At 37.4% G+C, this 18,688-nt stretch overlaps 1 protein-coding gene across 1 annotated transcript in view; it reads left to right on the top strand.

The window, feature by feature from the left end:
• Nucleotides 1-11,980, top strand: part of GLIS3 (GLIS family zinc finger 3) — a 164,655-nt gene extending 152,675 nt beyond the window's left edge. Inside the window, exons 7-8 of the mRNA XM_036739589.1 lie at nucleotides 9,118-9,300; nucleotides 9,537-11,980. Coding sequence (XP_036595484.1) covers nucleotides 9,118-9,300; nucleotides 9,537-9,673 — 320 coding nt within the window. The 3' untranslated portion in view covers nucleotides 9,674-11,980. The remainder of the gene's footprint in view (nucleotides 1-9,117; nucleotides 9,301-9,536) is intronic.
• The last annotated feature ends 6,708 nt before the right edge of the window (nucleotides 11,981-18,688 follow it).

The raw sequence follows: 18,688 nt of genomic DNA, 5'->3' as shown, positions 1-18,688 counted from the left end.
ATATCCCCACTGCCTGGCACAGTGCCTTGCACATAGTAAGTACATAGAAAATGCTGAAGTGAATGGGAAAACTCTTGAGCTCAAGTTAATTGATGAGATTTCTAGTCATTGCTGAGTTGTCTAGTTATAAAAGCCCTGGAAGGGTATGCTAGGAATGTTTCCTCTCATTGCTGGAGTGGGATGAGTAAAAACTGACAAAGGGAGTGGTCCCACTCCTTTAAAGATCAGCTACCAGAGCCAAAATTTGTTTAGAGTTTGGGTTTTCTGCTTTCCCATTCTGTCACCGGGTTGCATGCACATTTACTTAATAAGCACCAAATTTTCCTTTTCGGCTTGTGTACCTGTGGCATGGCCCCAAATGCTATACTTCCTCAAGGAGCCCACAAAATTATAGTCTCTGAGGAAAAATAATTAGAATCATAAAGCTCAGAAGTACACATCCTTTCTTCTACTTGGCAAGAAAACAGCCATGCCACTAAGAAGGAATGGCTTTGCCAGCTCTGCCTCTAACCACTAACATTTACTTATTCCACTCTCCAGGCCTAGATGGTTTAGCACCATTGGTAAGAAAAACAGTACCAGCCATGCCTGTGTTCAACGGAGTGACTGGGCACAGTGTGTGGCTTATACCAGCTGCCCCAGGACAGTTTTACTCAAATTAGCACTAGAATAACACAGCTAATACCTGTTATTTTTGTAGGTAACAGCCAATTGATTTCTTCTTCACAAGTTGAATGCAATCTAGTGAAGATAATTTCTGCTTTGTACATGTGTCTCAAAATGTCATTTTAAATGAAGTTCATTTATATTCCTCTAGATTCCACAACTCCATAATGGTTAATTCCTTGGGATATTGCAACTGACCAGCTGCTGCTAATAATAATAATAATCATTTATAGAGTCTTTTAATATCTGCAAAGCACTTTACATATGTTATCTCATTTGATTTTCACAAAAAAACTTCTGGAAGCTGAAATCTTAAGTGTATGATACAACAAAAGTCATTCCAGTTCATACAACAGCTTTCAGTATTTGTTCACTTTTTCTCCATTCACTTCAATACCAATTCTACAAGCATTTATTAACTATGTAAGTATTAAATGTAATAAGTACTACTATATACTCACCTGACCCCCTCCCCCCCACCTTCCCATACATGCTTTATGATTCATTCATACCAGCTTCCTTGCTGTTCCTCAAAGGAAACATTCCATATCTCTTACCTCTGGTCATTTCCCTGTCTCCCATTCCTAGAATGTTCTCCCTCCTGGCTTCCTTCAAGTCTCAGGCAATGCCATACCTTCTATAGGAACCAGTTTCTAATCTCCTTTAATTCTAGTGCCTTCTCTCCATTGATTATTTCCTACTTATCTTGTATAGAGCTTGTTTGTACTTAGTTGTTGTCTCCCTCATTAGATCGTAAACTCCTTGAAGGCTGTAGCAACAATCTGCTAGCAGCTACTGTGGCTGTGTAAAACCAACAACAACCAGCACACAGAAGGCTGCCAACACAGGTTCTTTTGATCTGTCTTACAAAGGAAAGCTACATTAAGGGGTTAACAACCTTACTTTAATCCAAGATACAAATATCATTCACTTAGTTCAGGAGGAAAAGCCAGCAACCTGAACTTCAGAGCAAATACAAACAAATTATAAACATACACAATATAAATAGACCAAATCACAATTCACAGTTACCAGGAAAGCATCAACATCTGGATTTACAAGCCTGGAGAGCTCCTAAAACAGCTGCCCAGAGTCCCATACCACTCTTTCAGTGAATGAGATCCAATCTCTGGGTTTATATATCTTGTTCAGGTTCAAAGGGCGTCACAATGTGCAACTCAAACCCACGTGACCTAAAAGTTTCTGGTGTCACAAACATGTCATTCAAACCCATGCATATCAGGCTTTCCCTTGAGGCAAGGAGGTCATCAAAAACTACTAATTTACTCAAAGAAACAAAGGCCGGACTCATCAAGGACACTTGATTAAATAAGTGCTCCAAAAGAGAAAACAGTAAAAAAGAGTCCCACCTCAATTAATATTACAAAGGTATGGACTGTCTTTTGCCTTTTCTTGTATCCCTATGGCTTAGCACAGTGCCTGGAACATAGTAGGAGGTTAATAAATGCTTATTGATGGACTACCAGGCACTGTGCCAGACCATGGGAACATGAAGACAGAAATAAAAGTCTTTGCCTTCAAGAAACTTACATTCCATTGGGAATTTACACTCTACTGAAGAATGCAGTATTGGACAAAGAGGGAGCAAATCCAAGGATAGTTGCAGATACATATTGACTTAGAAAACCACGTATTAACATTACCTACATTCTATTGCATTTTTATTTATTTTTCAAATATTTCCCAATTATATATAATCTGGTTCAGGTCATATTGGGGAGTATTGTGGACACCTTCAGGCCATGTGTTTTATCCCTTTGCTTCACTATAATATTCCAAGGTAAAAGACAAAAAGACTTTGAAGAAAGTCTAACTCAAATCTGCAATTTTACCAATGATCAAATGGACGCTCAAAAACATAAAGCAAGCTGCCATAATTACATAGATACTGTATACGCCAGAACTAGCATTCTAGCTCTAGTCTTGCAACTATATATGCCTGATGCTTTTTCAACTATGCCACATAAATACATAACAGGGCCTGGGTTCAAACCCTGCTTCTCTGACTCTAAATCTCTTTATCACTGTCCTTTTCTGAGTATGCTTTAAAGGGTTTTTGTTTATTACCTTAAGCTACTCTTATACTGATTGACATTTTCCCTCCTTTTTAAATATCACATGCCATTCTATGGTTCTCTGTAGTAAGGCCCTTATTTGATTTTAAGTTAAAAAATGACTTTACCAGCATTTCTGATAAATACTAAAATCAAGATGGTAATTTTTAAAAAGTGCTCTCTGTGCTTTTTGGACAATAATAGACAAGCCTAATGAATTGGGAAAGAGGGAGGAAGGCCACTGATTTAACTTTTTTTAAAGTTTATTATCCTCGTTTTTCAACTAACAATTAAAAAATCATTCTGTCCCTTCTACTAACCCCTCACCCATCAAGACTATGGATTGCTGACCTTGACTCTGTTTGAATTGAAGCAAGAGCTCCCCTGATGGCTTGGGCAAGGCAACTACATAGACTTGAATATGATTTCTAAGTTCTCTTCCAGGCCTTGGAATTCATAAGCTCTAGCCACGGGCTGAAAACAAGGGGACTCAAGTAGGTATTCAGTTACTGATTGCTCAGACCACATCTTTGGAATGAACCAGTATAGTGAAAATTTCACCTCTGGCTGTGGTGATTAGTGTACCAGTTGCACTTGAGGTGGAAGCCCTGTGATTTATTAAAGTTATTTATTTTCACAGTTCTTCTCCCCCATCCCCATTTGGAAGCAAAAATATCTGCTAAAATAGGAGAAACTTTGCAGCTAAGCCCTCCAGTGAAATCTTTCTCTGTTTCTATGTAGGATTGTCAAAATGACCCTAGGTTTTTGAAGGTTAAGCCAGCAGAGTTCTGACAGATTATATCAATATGGAGTGGCTTTTTGTCAGTGTCCAGTGAGTGACTGACTCTACTTTCCAAGTACCAGTCAAGTTAGCTTGAAAATCATTAGGTGATTTGGCTTTGGTTTCTTTTGTTGTTGTTGTTTGGTTGGTTGGTTGGTTGGGTTTTTTTTAGCCATGGCAGATTATGAAACCACTTACTAAGGTGCAAATTTTTGGTCTATACCAATAGATAATCCATTATGAGGGTGGTTTTGTCAAAGAACCAACAATTTCTAGAAGATGGTGGGTCTGCTTAGATTTTTATCATTTACTTGAATATAGACTTAGATCCTGTTTGTCAAGCTTGCAGATGAGAAAGAGCTGTAAGTAAATACTTGAAAGAGAGTCAGGATCTAAAAAGATCATGAGAGATTAAAATATTGGGAATAGCTATCAGGTTCCCAAGCCTTTTCTTCAGGCTAGCCATACCTATTCCTTTCAATCAATGCTCATAAGCCATGACCTAGAGTTCCTTCATCATCCTGCTTGTCTTCTTCTAGACAGGTTATTAATGTCCTTCCCAAAATGTGATATGCCGAACTGAACATAGCACTCCAAGATGTGGACTGACCAGGGCAAAGTACAAAGAGACTACCACCTCCTTATTTCTGGCCAATATGTTCCTCTTAGTGAAACCTAGTATGTCCCTAGCTTTCTTGGCTGCCATGTCCCACTCATGCTGAGCCTGCAGTACACTAAAACCCCTAGATCTTTTCCCTATGAGCTGTTATCTAGCTATGCCTTTCCCACATTGTATTTGTGATGTTTATTTTTTCTAACTCAAACCTATACAAGAAAGGAGTGATACTTGAATCTTTTTTTTTATTTTTAAATAGTATTTTATGTTTTTCCAATTACATGTAAAGACAAATTTTTACATTCATTTTTATAAAATTTTGACTTCCAAATTTTTTTCCCTTCCTCCTCTCTTCCCTAAGCAATTTGATATAGGTTATATATGTGCAATCATGTAAAACATATTTCCATATTAGTCGTTATGAAAGAAGAGACAAACAAAAAAGAAAAAAAACATGAAAAAATAAAGTGAAAATAGTATGCTTCAATCTGCATTTAGACTCCCATCAATTCTTTCTTTGGATGTGGATAGCATTTACCATCATGAGTCCTTTGGAATTGTCTTGGGTCATTGTATTGCTGAGAAAAGCAGAGTCATTCATAGTTGATCATTAAATAATGTTGCTGTTATCATTGTACGCCTCTTTTTGTTATAGCAAAGAACTGGAAACTCAGGTTGTTACCATTGATTGGAGAATATGCACATGCTCCCTGTGCCTTACTGGCCACTCTGCCATTAGGCATATTTCTTAAAGCAACATATGTGTGTGTGTGTGTGTGTGTGTGTGTGTATACGCGCGAGGTAAATAAAATGTGAAGACTTCACAGGGAAGATATGTATAAATCTATACTAAGAAATATTTAAAAAATCAAGAAATAGGGAAGTGAAAAAAAATCCTGAGGCCATGAGAGTCTGATGGCTCAGCCTCTGGCGAAGTTTGCCCTGAAACTTTTTGTTCTTTCTTCTGGTTCTGGTTTAAAGATTTGCTCAGTAAGAATAGGGTCACTGTGACCTGCTTTCCTTTACTGTAAAAGTACCGAAAGAGAATGGAGAGGGTCTCCCCCTCCCCTTATCCTATTCTCCTTTAGATTTATAGATGTCACCTCAGCTGTAATCATTAACTAAGGGAATGGGAATTGGAGCTTCTGTGCCTCAATTTCCTAGTTCTTTGTCTAGCCTTTGTGCTCAGATTGTAAGCCCACCTCCCAGCCAATGGTGAGAAGGTCAGAAGTGGGTGGGAATTCTCTTGTGTTAGATATAATTATTGGTGCTTTGCCTCATGATACTTGAATCTTAACCTCATCTCAAAGGAAGGAATATACATATACACATACAGAGTTGGGTACAGAAGTAATTTTCAGCCAGCAGAGAAATAAACAGAAGAATAAAAGGAAAGGTAGACTATTCAGAAGCAAAATAAACTCTTAAAGATGGTATAGGAAAAAAGAGCAGGAAAATAACAAGAGGAAGAGAAATACACAATTAGCTATCAGAATTGTGAATGAGATGAACTCATCCATAAAACAAAATTGGCAAACAGAATGGATTCAAAACCAGAATGCAATAATATGTTTTAAAAAACTAGAAACCAAAAGATAGAGTTAGAAGAAAAGGCTGGAGTAGAATTTATCATGTTTCATCTGATGTAAAAAAGACCAGAATAGCCATCATTATCTAAGAGAAAATAACATCAGAAATAAATAGGGAAACTATATTTTACTACAGGGTACCATAGAAAGAATTACTATCAATAGTTAAGATGTATGCACCAAATGACATAGAATCTAAATTCTTTAAGGAAAAGATACATGAGTTATAGGGAGAAATGAACAGTACAAAAATAATAGTGGTGACCTCAGTTGGCCCCTCTAAAACCTAGAAAAATCTAAACAAAAAAGAACCTGAGTAGAATACCAGAAAGTTAGATGTGATAGGCATCTGGAAAATGTATCTCAGCTGTGGATACATGACACCTTTACCAAAATGAACATATATTAGGACATAAAACCTCACAAACAAATACATAAAAACAGAAATATTAAATGCATCTTTTACTGACCAACCACAATGCAGTAACAATTATATTCAATAAACAGCCTTTGAAACAATGGTTAAAAATCAAATAGAAATGAAATAGCTTAATCCTAAAGAATGGGTGGGTTAAAAACAATTTATAGGAACATTTAATAATTTTATTAAAATGACAACAACAATAAGACAGCATATCAACAATTTGGGGATGCAGCCAAAGCAGTACTTAGGGGAAATTTTATCTCTAAACATTTTCATCAATAAAAGAGAGAAAGAACAGAATGATGAATTGGACATTCAACTAAAATAACTAGAAAACCAACAAATTAAATCCCCCCAATTAAGCATCAATATGGAAATCCCAAAAAATCAAAGGAGAAATTAATGAAATGGAAAGAAAAAAAATTGAATTAAAAAATAGAACTAGGATCTGTTTAAAAACAAACAAAAACCCCACAAACCCAGAGAATAGATAAGCTGCTAGCTAACTTGATTTAAAAGGAAAAAAAATCCATTATTAAAAATGAAAAGGGTGAATTCAATGAAGAAGAAATAGAATAATTATTATGTACTATTTGCCCAACTATATGACAGTAAAACTGAAACTAAGTGAAATGAATGAATATTTATAAATATCCAAATTATTCAGATGAATAGAACAGGAAATAAAATACTTAAATAACTCCATCTTAGAAAAGTAAATTGAGTAAGCCATAAATGAAGTCGCAAAGAAAAACTTCCCCAGACCAGATGGATTTACTGATTAATTCTATCAAACATTTATAGAACAATTAATTCCAATAATAAAGTGTTTGAAAAAAATAAGTAAAGGAATCCTACCAAATTCCTATATCATTTGATACATAAATGACACTTAGCATCAAGTGCTAAGTATAACAATAAGAAAAAAGAAATTAAAGGAATAAGCATGAACAAAGAGGAAATAAAATTATCACTTTTATAAATAAATAAATGATAAGATGGTTTACTTAGAGAGCTCAAGAAAGTCAACTAAAAAAAATTAATTAAAACAACCTCAGCAAAGGTGAAGGATATGAGAAAAAACCATAAACCATCTATATTTCTGTACATTAACAACAAAATCCAGCAGGAAGAAAAAAGAAATTCCATTTAAAATAACTACAGACAAAATAAGTACTTGGGAATCTACCTGTGACAAGAAAAACACAGGAACTATATGAACACATTAACAAAATATTCTTTACACAAATACTAATCTACATAAAAGGAGAAGTATTAATTATTTAAGGGTAGGCTAAGCCAATATAACAAAATTTACATTATCTAAATTAAATTACTTTTTAACAAACTACCAAAATATAACTTTATAGAGCTAGAAAAAATAGTAACAAAACATCTGCAGGAACAAAGATCAAGAATATAAAGAGAATTAATGAAAAAAAAGCAAGAAGGAAAGGAGCTTAAGAGCAAACTATACTACAAAGACACAATCATCAAAACAATTCGTTCCTGGGTAAGAAACAGGTTGATCACTGAAATTAATTAGCTACACAGTACATAAAAGCAAATAAGCATAGTAGCTTAGTGTTTGGTAAACCCCCAAATCCCAGCTGTTGAGGCAAGAACTCACTATTCAACAAAAACTGTTGGGAACATTGGAAAGTAATCTCGCAGACGCTAGGTATAAACAACATTTTTATGGCTTATAGAAAGGTAATCTCCAAATGGATATGTAATTTAGACATAAAGGATGACATCATAAATAAAATTAGAGGAGCATAGAAGAAATTATCTGTGAGACTTATAAATGTGCAAGAGTTTATGATCAAGTAAGAATTAAAGAGGGGCTAAGAAGGTAAAATGAAAAATTTTGATTACATAAAATTCAAAAGTTTTTGCAGAAACAAAATGATACAGCTAAAATTTAGAAGAGAAGCAGGAAATTGGGAGAAAAAACCTTTGCAGCAAGTTTCTCTGATAAGGGTCTCATTTGTAAGTTATCATGGAAACTGACTAAAATTTATAAGCAATGGTCAAAGGATATGAAACAGAGGAAGAAACCCAACCTATCAAAAGCAACATGAAAAATGCTGTAAATCACTAATAATTAGAGAAATTAAATTTAAAATAATTCAGTGTACCACCTCACATCCAAAAAGGCAAATGGCAAATGCCAGAGGGGCTGTGGGGAAACAGGTGCCTTAATGTACTGTTGATAGAGCTATGACATTCTGGCATTCCAGAAATTCAGAATGCAATTTGCAACTATGCATAAAAAGCTGTTAAAATGGGCATACCCTTTTGACTCGGTGATACCACTACTAGTTCAATACCACAAAGATATCAAAGAAAAGAACCCTTTGAACAAAAATGTTTATAACAGATCTTTTTGAAGTGGCAAACAACTGGAAATTAAGGAATTATTCATTAGTTATGAAATGGCTGAAGAAGTTGAGATGGAATATTAACATGCTTTGAGAAATGATTAAGGGGATAGTTTCAGTGAAACCTAGGAAGACTTCCATGTACTGATGCAAAGTGAAGTGAACAGAACTAGGAGAAAAATTCATACAAACAGCTTTCAATGACTTCCATTTATCTGTGGTAACTCACCTACAATATGACCTTCATGGGCTACTTTAGTTATCAGGGTTAAAGTTATAACAGAGCTGGTATAGTTAGATAAATCCCTTCCTTTTACAGATGGGGAAACTGAAGCCCAAAGAAAGTGACTTGTATGAATTCATACACAGAGAAAGTAGAAGAGTTGGGGTTCAAATCTAGTCTTTCCACTATACAACAACTGCATCCACATTGTAGTGTCACTGAAATTGTTAATTTTTTTTAAAACAGAGCCTTCTTTCAAGTACAAAGTGAGTCTACAAGGGTCTTTGGGGCCCTGTTTCTAATGTTTTGTTGATCCCTTCATGCTTTGCAGGAAACTGAAGGTTATTTCTTTGTTTCAGGATTCTACGGGCAGCTGCAGACATTTTGTCCCCCTCATTACAGCGATCCTCAGAGAAACATGGCCCATGGCAACTCCTGCAATATGGTGCCTTCCTTTGAAGACTGCCTTGTCCCTGCATCCATGGGCCAGGCAGGGTTTGATGTTTTCCACAGAGCTTTTTCAGCTCATTCAGGCATTACAGGTCTGTTTGACATTGGTGGCTTCGAAACCATGGGCAAAATATCAGAAGGGGAATTTTCCCTTTATTTGTACCATTTATTTTCCCATTATTTGTATCTTACCAGGGACTCCTCACTTCTCTCCCATCCACCCTAAACTTGTCCTGCATGCTAATGTTGTTTAGGTGTGTTGTTGGCTGGTCAGCCCCCATTATGAAGTGACCCCTCATCACCAATGGCTTCCTCTTCTCTCTTCCAGTGTATGATCTGCCATCAGGTCCCACTGGTATCTTTGGAGAATCTCTACGAAATGGACCTGAAGATGCAACCTTCCTGCAGATCAGTGCTGTGGATCGCTGCCCCAGCCAGCTCTCTTCTGTCTATACTGAAGGCTAAAAGCCACCCAGGCATCTAATGCTCATCTGCAAACCTTCTCCTTCAAATCCCCTTCACCTTCATCCCAGTCAGGACCCCCAGTGCCCGAGTTTGCAAAGCCCAGGGGCACAGAAGGATCCTTGCAGAAGAGGAATGGAAGATGTGAGTCATCACCAAGCCTTCAGAAGCCTTTCTCCTTCTATTTGCTGAGTCACATGACAACCCCAACTATCTTTTCAAAGGGAATTCGAAGACTAAATGAGAAAGTAGCTGTTGTTGGGAGACTTTTCACAGGGAACCACTGACATCATCAAAAAAAAGTGCAGGCTTGGTTTGGGGATGACTCTCTTTTCACACAAGGACATTGAGGCACAGTACAAGCCTCTTAAGGCACAGAACTATGCCAGGCACATGGCTCTGTGGTGCTTCTGCAGCTAAGCAAAGCCAAACATAAAAGGGAAAAAAGTAAGAGCTTCTGACAGATGCCATTGGTGGCACCACCTCCCAGAGGCCCTCCAGGGCTGTCCCCCAGCCCTGGGATCTCCAGCAAGCTTGGTTCAGCTCTCCCATTTTATACCCACAGGCTTACCAGTAGATTGCTCTTTGCTATTTCTCCAATTACATTATTTTATGCAGTGAATAAAAAGAACCTGCCAAGTACAGTGACTTGAAAGACAACTTACTTTTATCCAAGCCAATTCTTCCACTTGTGAGAATTAGGGTACCTTTTTGTCACTTAAAAGAAGAAAAAATAAACAAAAAACCCAACAACAACTTTCCTGCGGCCTATTTCTGGCACAGCCAAATAAGTAAATTAAGCACCCCTACTTGTATTTCCCCACCCTTTAAAATCCTGCCCACACAGACCCAGCAGTACTTGGGAGTATTTTGACCTTTCAGTTTTGTAGGTAGCAGAAGATGAGTGACTGAATTATACTAGCTGCACTCCTCCGGCACTGAATGCAAAGTCTTAGAGCTGATTTAATTCAGTAAGATTTGGGCCTCCCACTTTAAGGAACTCATGCCAAGAGAAGGGCTACAAACTGATCAATTAATTCCTCTTTTGGTGCTGTGGCCAGGTGAGATATTAGCAGGCCTTTAGCTGGATGAGGCAGAGTCTGGAGGAGCTGAGAGGAAGGAGGGAGCTTCCAGTCATGACATATGTATAGGAGGAACAGAATGGGGGACTGAGGTGAACAGTTACTTTGTAAATACTGCCCTCCCTTCTCTTCTAGACTGGTTCTGTTCTCTTTGCTCTTCCTTTTCCCCTTCTCTCCATCTCTTCCCCACCTGTCTCTTCCTCCTCAACAGCCCCGGCTTAGACCCAGGCCACTCCACCCCTAACACCCAGTTACCAGCTTTGGAGAGAACGGGTAAGAAACCAGTTGAAACTGAAAATGGAGGAAGTTTGAGACAGAGAATACAGATTAGGGGATGGAAGAGAGACAGGAAGCCACCATTTCTGAAATGCTAGCTTGGAAGCCCAGAATTTAAATTTTGCCCTATCTTGGTACATAAATTTCAAGACTAGGTGGAAAGCCACTATTTCTGATATCTTTTTAAAAATAACAAGTTCTGGGGCATGACTATGAAAATATGAAAATGTTCAAAATACACTAAGGAACACTTTGATACCATTATATTTAAAGATTAAAGATACCTTTCTTTTTTATTTATAATAGCAGAAGGGAAATAACCTCATTAGCAAAGCTATTACTAGGACAATAAAGAAATCTGGTGTTGTGCCTAAAATCATGGGTAATTTCAAATACTGCTGAACAACTTGCAAGCTTCAGTAGTAAATCTTTTCCTACAGGATTCTGAAGTTCAGTCCCAATATTGTGTAATGACAAGTTGAGAGAAGAACATGTGTGTCAGTCTATAACAGGGGTGTCAAACACACAGCCCGCAGGCTCCATTGCAGCAACACCCCCAAGTGGACCAGAACCAGATTAAACTGTAACTGGAAAATATTTAACAAAATAAATAAAGATTACAATATAATATAGATCATGTTAATATGTTGTTTTCTAAGTCAATATGTGGCCTGCAGGGGTCCTTATGCATGATTTAGTGGCCTGTTTCAATTTGAGTTTGATACCACTGGTCTACACTATGGACCCAGGTGAAAATAGGCTAACTTTTCTGTACACAAATGGACCCTAATATAAGAAAAACCAGTAAATAAAGATTCAAACTTATAAGCACTTAATTGGGGAGCAATTATTTTGTTTTATGTAAAGTTACTCCAGTACATTCAAAATGAAATTTAGAAGCAAAAATTGAACTGCTTTGCACATTTTCAGGAGCCTATAAAACAATAAGTCAGCAAGTATTTATTAAACACTAGGTTCCAGGCACTACATTAGGTGCTGAGAATTCAAAGACAAAAATGAAACGTTCCATGCCCTCAAGAAACTTATATTCTTTCAGGGGGCGATAATATGGACAAACACATTTTGTACATTTGTATGGTAAAATCTCTTTCATCTAAATCATCCTGATATTTGATCCTTTGTCAAACTCAGGCTAAAAAAAGAAACCTGTTTTAGACTCTTCAGAGATAATCAATTAATTCTGAACTCTGGAGCATTTATGACTTACTTAAAGTGCATTCAATTTATTCATATAGAGAAAGGAGGAAAAGGGCTGTGTTGGGTGAAACAGTTCATAGATTGATGATGTTACCAATTAATCTCACTATCACCTCATGTGACTATGATATTAATCCTAACATGGAAAGGGGACTAGGGTAAAGCAGAAAATTCGAGGATGATGATCAGCAATCTATTCTGAAAGATGGCATCCCACACTCAGTAACAGTCTGCCTTCTTATGAAGACATACTCGGTTCTCTGACCACCAGTGTTATTTCTAGCTCTTCCATAGGCACTGGCACCTGCCTGGAGCAAAAGTGCAGAGAGGCTATGTAGGCAGTAATAGCTTATACCATTGCCCACCACTCCCGACTTCCATGGCATTTATGGCACGAAAGACATCATATAGGTACTGCAGGAGGAGCCAGAGGCTATAAAGTCAGGGATTTCTGCTAGATAACTCCGTGGTTAGAGTGCTTGACCTGGAGTCAGGAAGACATGAGTTCAAATCAGGTTTCAGACATTTGCTGCCTGTGTAACACTGGGCAAAACATTCAAGTTCTGCCTCAGTTGCTTCATGCTTAAAATGGAGGTAAAAATAACAACCTCCCTGCCAGGGTTGTCATGAAGAGAAAATGAAATATTTTTGCACCCCTTCCAAACCTTGAAGATCTTTATAATGCTAATACTACTATTATCTTCATAGAATCTTAGAAGACCATCTTTTGGAAAAAGATTTTTGAGGTTGTCTAGTTCAATTTCATTTGTAGATGAGCACATTGAGGCCCAGAGACATAAAGTGACTTGTCTGAGGTCACCCATGTAATTAGTGGCAAGGTCAAGACTTGAACTGAGGCCTTCTTACTCCTGGGGCCAGTGTTCTTTCCGCTCTACCACAGATGGCAAGCCCAACCTGTGAAACCTCTTTCTTTCACTGTTCCTGTTCTTGCTTCACCCCTACAATGCATCATTGGATAAATGGGAAGAGAAGAATGAATGGCTGATGTGCAAAAATCTCACCCGTACACAACTCTCCATGTCATCTCTTCCCAGGGATCTGAGTCTCAGCCCTGTTTTAGATGTACCTAAGTACCTGCAGGAAGTGTGTATGTGCTTTCATTATTATTCTGGTACTATTGTAAGCCTACTTCTGGAAATTGTTCTCTATCCATTTTTAGCTTATTATGTAACTTTTCTGAAATATCTGAACGGGGATTGTCTATCCCATTTTTTTTCTTTTCTCTCTCTTTTTTAAAAGAGGTGCTTGTGAAAACACACACATACACATAGTTCAACGCCAGTTATCTGATGGTATTAAAGCAACACGCCTGAAGACATTTTGTTTGCTGCATTGTCTTAATTCTCAAAAGGGATCATATCCAAAAGGCTGTTAGAGTTTAGATTCAGATCCGCTATGATCTAAATCCTCACCAGCCCTTTATTCATCTCCCTTTGCCTTCTTTGCCAAGTATCACAGAGGTAACTATGGTTGCAAAAGGACCTCTCTACTGGAGTATGCAATGGTGATCCCACTTGTGGGGTTAGGGATGGCTAATTATGAGAAAATCAAAAAAACTTGGTCATAAGACCAGTTTCTCAAGGGGGAAATGTTGCCCTCATCTGCCTGAGACCACCATTCTATCTCAATTACCTTGAAGATTTGGAAATAATGACTTTATGCATCATTTGGGATTTTTATCTTGCTCTTTCAATCCTGTCATCTATTTGCAGCATTTCTTTTAAATGGCACTTTTGGTTGTTGGTATGGAATTTGTGTGGCTATTTTTTTTCTGCAAACAGCTATAGCAGAGAGACACACATTGGAAAATAATAGCATGTGCAAAAGAAAAGAAAAGATTTATTTTGTACAGACAGCAAAGCATCCTGTGTAATGTTGCTTACACAAAGCACTTTGGAAGAAAAGAAGTGGAAATCTGTTTTCCATAACTCATACAGACTCTTGTACATAGTTATATATGCTCACACATAGATATGAACTGCATATATCATACTGTATATCAGGCTGATTCTATTCTAGTGCCACATCTGGTGCCTATTGTCATAAATCTTTTAAAGAATTAGGTACTTTTTCTATTAATATGTATAGTTTTGTGATTTGTCACAGTTATGTTTCATATAATCATAAGTTATTTTGTCTTGTTCCATGAAGTCCTTTTTTATGTCAAAGGTAAAATGAAGGGTTTGTGCACTTGGTACAAAATAAAACTGGAAATGTATAACAACCCCAGCATGGTGGAAATCGTCCTTTGGGGTGTCCTTGAAAGCATAACTGGTCTAGCTATTGTTTGGGGTTCTCTGTTTGTTTGTTTTTTTGCCATTAGGCTCTGGCATATTAGAGCTGGCTCATATAATTAGAAGCAGATAAGTGGGGGGAGGGGAAGAGCACCTCCAAGGGCAGTTTTTTAAATGCCATGTTGCTTTAGGCCAAGGTCGAAGCCTGGATTCAATTATAGATATGAGAGGAAGAAATGACAGTAAAAACGTGTGTCTCTCTGAATCTTTTACATGTTGGGACTGCCCATAAATAAAACATGAAGTTTGGTTTTGTCAGACTTAATTAAAGCTCGTATACATGTTTTATTGGTTATTCTATTAATCTGCTTCCCAAAGTGGTTAAATGTGTGCAGGGCCTTAGGGCTTGTAGGTCTTTCAGACATGATGCTATATGCTGATATCATGCTTTGAAAAAGTCCAGAAAACTTGACATTCAAGGTGAAGAGATTTCTGTTTGATGATGACTGAAGCTATGGCCCGTTTCATTGAGTTGCACCCTGGGGCACTGCTTAGCAAGACAGAAGTGTTGGATTGCTACTGTGCCCTGAATATCCCCATGAGAAGTGGTCTGATTTTTACCAGTCTGGATGTGCCATCTTGCAGAACCTGTCTCCCAAACTACTCTTCAAGCGAGGATGTCAGAAACATTTTTTTTAAAATCCAACAGAAATATTTTCAAAAAACAATATAAATAATGAGGGGAATCCAGCATAAAAACACACAATTGTCATAGAAAGCAGTCTTAGAAAACTGCCCATGTTCTAGCTTCTAGAGCTTCATTGTTTTCAGAGTATTGGAGAGAATAAAACAATTTAAAATGGCTAATAGCATTAAGAAAAGATAGAGCTAACTCTAGGAGACCATGGCTATAATTGATTTAGGAATAGAGCTTTTCAGTGCAGCTTACTAAACAGTCTTTATATCTATTTCAGTATTATTTCAATGCTGGAATATCATCAATGTGGCTAAGCCTTCCATTGATCCACGTTCAACTCATCCACATCTTAGTATTCCCTCAATTACTTACTGTGCACCACCACCCAAAAAAAGAAAAAAATAACCATATTATCAACACGTCACCCAGTGGCCAATCTTCTATTAATGAGTCTCTCTCTAAACTTACCTAGGCTAGTCCTCAGTCAACACACACCATAGCCAGACCAGACTTCAACTCTTCTCAGCCCAGTAAAACTGGCACTTTCTTAGTATTAGTCTTCAGGGAGCCATTTGATGAGCCATTAGAACAGACTTTAGTGGAAGGTAATTATTAGAAATAATAACATAATAATCCAAGTCCAAGTTAAATCAAGGGTCTATGATTTCAACAATATGGAGACTCCCTCACTGAAGTATATAGCAGCCTAGGAAACATCACCAAACCTCTCATCTAGGCTACGCATTCCAAGTTCCTTCAGTTGTTCCTCTTGGGGTATGACTATGAGTCCACTCAAAAGGAAGCCCAGTGGCACAACAGATAGAGTGCTGGGCCTAGAGTCAGAAAGAACCTGGTTCAAATCCTGCCTCAGATACTTCCTATGCAACCCTTGGCAAGTCATTTAACCTCCCTGCCTCAGTTTCTAAAATGAGAATAATAGCTTCTACCTCCTAAGGTTGCTGCGAGGATCAAATAAGATATTTGTAAATTACTTAGCACAGTGCCTGGCACATAGTAGATGCTTAATAAATGCTTATCCCCTTCTCTACTCACCACCTTAACTGACCTCCACTGTATGAGTTCTATTCTACTAATGTCTCTCTTAAAATATGCCCTTAAGAACTGCACATAACATCCAGACATGGCCTAACCAATGCCGAGTGAAGGGAGACTACTAGTTACCTTGTTCTAGAAGCTATATTTCTGTTAATGCAATTTAACATTGCATTAGTTTTTTTGTAGCCATGTCAAACTATTGACTCATTCTTATCTTGTAGTCCACTAAAATACATTCTCCCTATCCTGTACTTGCATAGGGTTTTTGTTGTTGTTTCGTTCTATTTTTAACTTGTGTTTGGGTTTTATTCTTATTAATTCTTACTAAATTTATTCTTATGAGAATTGACCCATTATTCTAGGCTATTGACTTCTTTTGCAGACACTTCTATTTTCCAATGTATTAGCTGTTGCTCTCAGCTTTGTGAAATCTCAAAATCTGATTAGCACTCAAAGTATTCAACTTGGAATAACTACAAATGTTTAATATAACCAGGCTTGGACTAGACCCTATTGAAAGACAATTTATTTAAAGGCTTCCTTTTTAGGTTGACCATATCTCTCTTTGGGTTCAATCATTCAACTAGTTATGAACTTATCTATTTAATTGTCATCCATTCCACATATAATATACACATATGTTTGTGTGTGCATACATGATGTGTATGTATACATGTATGTGTGTATATGTGTGTATGTATAACATATATCTTTCCACCAGGATAGCATGAGAACTGTTAACGACCTAACAAAATCCTTATGATACTATATCTTTAAGCTGGCCTGGTGGTGCATGCCTGTAATCCCTGATAACAGTGAGGCTAAAGCTGGTAGATCTCTTGAGTTCAAGAGATCTGAGCTGTAGTGGACTATGACAATTAGGTGTACACACTATTTGGCATTAATAGGCTGAGTCTCCAGGAGAAGCCAACAATTTCTCTAAGGAGGGAGAAACTACCCCATCAGAAATAGATCAGAAAGAGATCAGAGCTCCAATGCCAACGAAAATGGGATGAAGCCTGTGGGTAACCTCTGTACTTCTATCCTACATGAGATAGGGAGATCTGGTGGATTTTTAATGCTTTTTCTAGAGCATTTCCCTGATTTATCAGTATACTGGTTTCCTACAAAGAAGGAAGTGAGTTTTGGCATAATTTTTGAATAGTTATTTCTTGCTATCTCAAAGTAGTCAACATTTCCCTTTCTAAAGGTTCCCAATCATCTATTTAATACTTTGATCTAAAATTTTGCTAGTCATCGATTTCAAATTTTTAGGTTTGTATCTTAGGGAATGAACTTTTCCCCCACTTTAAAAATAACTAATATCTTTTTTTTACAACATATACACTTTCCAGTATATTATTTCTCCCCAGCAGTGAACAATCCCTTATTTTAAAATTTTTTTAAATTAAAACACTAACAGTTCATTGAAACTAATCAATACATGAAAAAGTATAACATACTATGTTGTGTTCCAGACCTATAGTCCCCATTTTTGGAGGAAACAAAAGGAAGATTTGGAACATTTTAAGGTAGTGGTTTGGCAAGGTATGAGTGACAGTAGTCCAATGGGGTCAGGGATTCGAGGACACTATACAGTTGGAGTGGCTAAGTAGAAAGTTAAGATTAAGAACAGAGAAAATGAAGCTAGAATGGACATAAGAGCCTAAAAGAGCACATTCCTATTCCTCCTTCTGGTCTAGTATGCTTGAAAGAAGATGGTTTGGGTAATAGAGATGGCCAGTGTATCACTGGAATTCAGTATCTGGTACAATGGATCACTCAGAGCCTAAACATTCAAATAACCAGTCCCTTTAATAAAAATCATATTTGTATATCCACAGATAAAAGTGATTCCCAATGGGATCAAAAAGAAGATAAAAGTGGACAAAAAGCTACCAACAATGAGGTTAAATGCAATGGGCAAGGAAGTTCTCAGGTCCAAAGAATTCCCTGCCAGAGTCTTAAAGATGATTTTAGATCCTAAATGCCCAAAGGGCCCAACCAGGTCCTAGAACAATGTACCTGAGGCAAAGTTGATCAACCTTTCCAAAGTCTGCTCCATAATTTCTTTTGAGGAATTAACTGGAGCCTCCTCCGTTCTACCAGTGTCCCAAACCACAACAACAAGGGACACAGTGTCTTCTTGGGAAGAAGAGGTCTCCATGAGTTCCAGAAGATGGAAAATATATAGGAGGAAATAACTGAAGGGAAGTTTATTCTCTATAAAATGGCTCTCTCAGGGGGTACATTGAATTTGGGGGGGGGTAGAGCTGTACAGCGATTTCAGAGGGTTAAGTCAAATGGATGGGGCTGAAAGAGATATTGGGGTACAGTACCTGGATTAGGAGAGAAAGAAGTTGGAGTTTGCTAGAAATAGAATCAGGATATAGTACCTCTGAATGTTAATCCTATCCTAAAGTGTTCTGTGGAT

The sequence above is a fragment of the Trichosurus vulpecula genome, chromosome 9, assembly GCF_011100635.1.
Source record: "Trichosurus vulpecula isolate mTriVul1 chromosome 9, mTriVul1.pri, whole genome shotgun sequence".
Classification (NCBI taxonomy): domain Eukaryota; kingdom Metazoa; phylum Chordata; class Mammalia; order Diprotodontia; family Phalangeridae; genus Trichosurus; species Trichosurus vulpecula.
This window is presented reverse-complemented; position numbering and strand designations above follow the sequence as displayed.